The 2,872-nt window shown below is 34.6% G+C and overlaps 1 protein-coding gene across 1 annotated transcript in view; it reads right to left on the bottom strand.

The window, feature by feature from the left end:
• Positions 1–62: 62 nt before the first annotated feature.
• The window catches only part of UBE2Q2 (ubiquitin-conjugating enzyme E2Q family member 2), a 70,995-nt gene continuing 68,185 nt past the window's right edge, over positions 63–2,872 (bottom strand). Inside the window, 2 exon segments of the mRNA XM_006888270.1 lie at positions 63–257; positions 681–729. Of these exon segments, the coding sequence (XP_006888332.1) occupies positions 63–257; positions 681–729 (244 nt within the window).

Genomic DNA, 2,872 nt, shown 5'->3' with positions numbered 1-2,872 from the left:
TCTGCATGGTGGGAAGATTTTCTTTAAAGCAACATGGGTCCATAATTTGACAGTCAATACGTTTAGCCATCTTCCTTTGGAGGGGTATACCAGCCATTTTTCTCATGTATCTGTACAATGGAATTATAAGATTGTTGAGCTCTTGCTAAATTTTATTGATTCTTATTTGCACCAAACTGCACTCTGGCTTTGCCTTTGACTAAGGTAGCATTGATCTGCATGATGACAGACTCTATTGAGTAGGCACTGCTCCAGCCCTATAGGAAGAAGAAAATACTTCTCTAAAACACTGTTGTACTCCTGACTCTCACTAATGAAAGCTTTTAAAATGGCATTTATCAACATGAGTTTGTAGTTTAGAAGAAAAGTAAACTTGGTCACATCTTCAAACTCTAGTGAAACTTACAAACTTAAATTCTAATATGAGTAAATGACAATCTTAAATAAACACTGCTCTTAATACCAATTCTAGCACAGAGTCAATAGCAAACTCAATGTCATTTCTCTAGTTTACCCTAAACATCTTTTTTCTGTCTTAAAAGTGGGTGCTATTTTAAAAATCTAGTTTTTAAAGTAGGTATATAAAGCTATTACACAGCAGCTTTTCCAATCAGTATCTAACTATGTAACAAAAATACTTCATTGAGGTTGAAAACTGAATGCTATAAGAAACCAGTCACCTGTTTTGTGAGGAGTTCCATACATAATGCACCTCCACCCAAAACGTACCTTAGAAAGAAAAGAAACCATAGTAAATGCTGCATGTTTATATTCCTTATTTAAAAGTACCATTATTAATAAAGTATATTTAAAAGTAAAGGTTAGATATTAGCATGCAAAGATGAACAGTTATTAGAGTTATAAACCTATGAGTGACTAACAAGTTTTAATACTGTTGTTCTAATACAGTTTTTTAAAATAAAAATGATTAGTAATGGTTCTCAGTAACAAAATACTTTAAAACTATCAAATGTTAAAAATAATTCAGCCACACAAATTTCTGAGAATGAGAACAAGATAAGTTTTGTGTAACAGGAAATTTCTCTACCATCATATCAAAAGATTATACAGTTGAAAGATTTCTTCTGATAATGGTGACACAGGTTTTACTCAATCCATGAAATAAGTACCTTTATGGTATTTAATGGGTTAAATGGTTATTGTTCAATCTGTTGTAAGTACAAATGGTTCTGACCATGGATCCCACTCTGGGATTCCACAGCTCTCTTTCTAAGATCAACAGGGTTTTCTCTGAACTAAAAACAACTTCCAGGACTTTCTGACATCTCTCTTACATTCATTGTTATACAGTAGAAACGGCTCACAGCTGCCTCTGCAGCAGGCTTTAGAGATTTAGAGTAAATCACACAGGAGAAGACTGGCCATCTTTCTCCAAGGGAACCACTAGTGGTTTGGAATCACCGGAGAGGTAGGGCCTTTGGATTGGTACCACAACTCCCTGTGGACCAGGCTACCAAAGCTCCCTTGATCTAAATCACTATGTAGATTAAGATTTTTTTTTTCCAATCTCTAAATCCTTTCGCACAGAAAATAACCCCAACTCAAGTATTTAATGTATTTTAAACTTTAAAATCATAAACAATGGGTTGGATGATTAAACACTGTGAAAATGGCAATATAACCAAAAGCAATCTACAAATTTAATGCAATCTTGATCTAGATCCCATCATCATCATTTTTCAAAGAGCTGGAAAAATAATCACCTTCATATAGAAAGATATCACAGATAGACAAAGTAAGACTAAAGACTAAAAACAAATATGAGGCCATACATTTTCTGATTTCAAAACCTAATATACAGCCACAGTAATTAAAACAGCTCAGTACTCGTAAAGTTACAGGGACACAGCCCAGTGGAACAGAATTGAGAAGTGAGAAATAAATCCATCTACTTACGGACATTTTATTTTCAACAAGGAGATGAAATTCATTAAGTGGGAGAATGGTATCAATTTGCAGAAAATTAATACCAGATCCCTACTTCATACCATATTAAAAATCTAACTCAAGCTTGATCACAGTTCCAAATATAAAGCCTAAAACTAACTATACAAATCAAAGAAAACGTTGGAGCACATTTAAGAGCCCAAACGTAGAATGTAAGAAGCATGAATGAAGGTAAATTGGATATTTTTGAGAGAAATGAAATGTATAAATATTGACATACTAGGTATTGGTGAAATGAGATGGAACGGCATGGGATATTGTGAATCAGACACTCATATGATCTTCTATGCTGGACATGAAAAGGAGAGGAAAAATGGAGTTGCATTCACAGTTAAAAAGACCATTTCCAGATCCATCTTGGAATACCTATCAATACCACCATTATTCAAATACATGTACCCAGAGCCAAGGAGGAAATAGACGAGTTGTACTAATTTTTAATTTTTTTATTTTATGTATGCGTACTGACAAATTGGATCTGACTGGTACAAGAGGAGATTGCCCCTCCTTCTCCGGCAGAGTATCTGGTGGATTTGAACCACGTACCACTGGGATTGCAGTGCAGCTTCTTGCCACTAGGCCACCAGAGCTCCCCATAATTTTTAATTTTTTTAAAATTCTACCAACTTCTGCTATCAGAAATCAATCAAACATTCAACCAGGATGCACTAATAATAATGGGTGACAGAAATGCAAAAGTTGGGAATAGAAAAGAAGGATCAAGTTGGAAAACCTGGGCTGGGTGACAGAAACAAGGCTGGGGATAAAATGATAGGATTTTGTAGAGTCAATGATGTAGTCATTGCAAATACCTTTTATAAGAAATATAAAACAACTATGAGATATCATCTCACCCCAGTAAGAATAGTAAAATTGAACAGAACAGCAAGCAACAAATGCTGGC

The sequence above is a fragment of the Elephantulus edwardii genome, unplaced genomic scaffold, assembly GCF_000299155.1.
Source record: "Elephantulus edwardii isolate Elephantulus edwardi_28Jun2011 unplaced genomic scaffold, EleEdw1.0 scaffold00066, whole genome shotgun sequence".
Taxonomy (NCBI): Eukaryota; Metazoa; Chordata; class Mammalia; order Macroscelidea; family Macroscelididae; genus Elephantulus; species Elephantulus edwardii.
The sequence above is the reverse complement of the archived record's forward strand: the minus strand, read 5'-3'. Positions and strand labels throughout refer to the sequence as shown.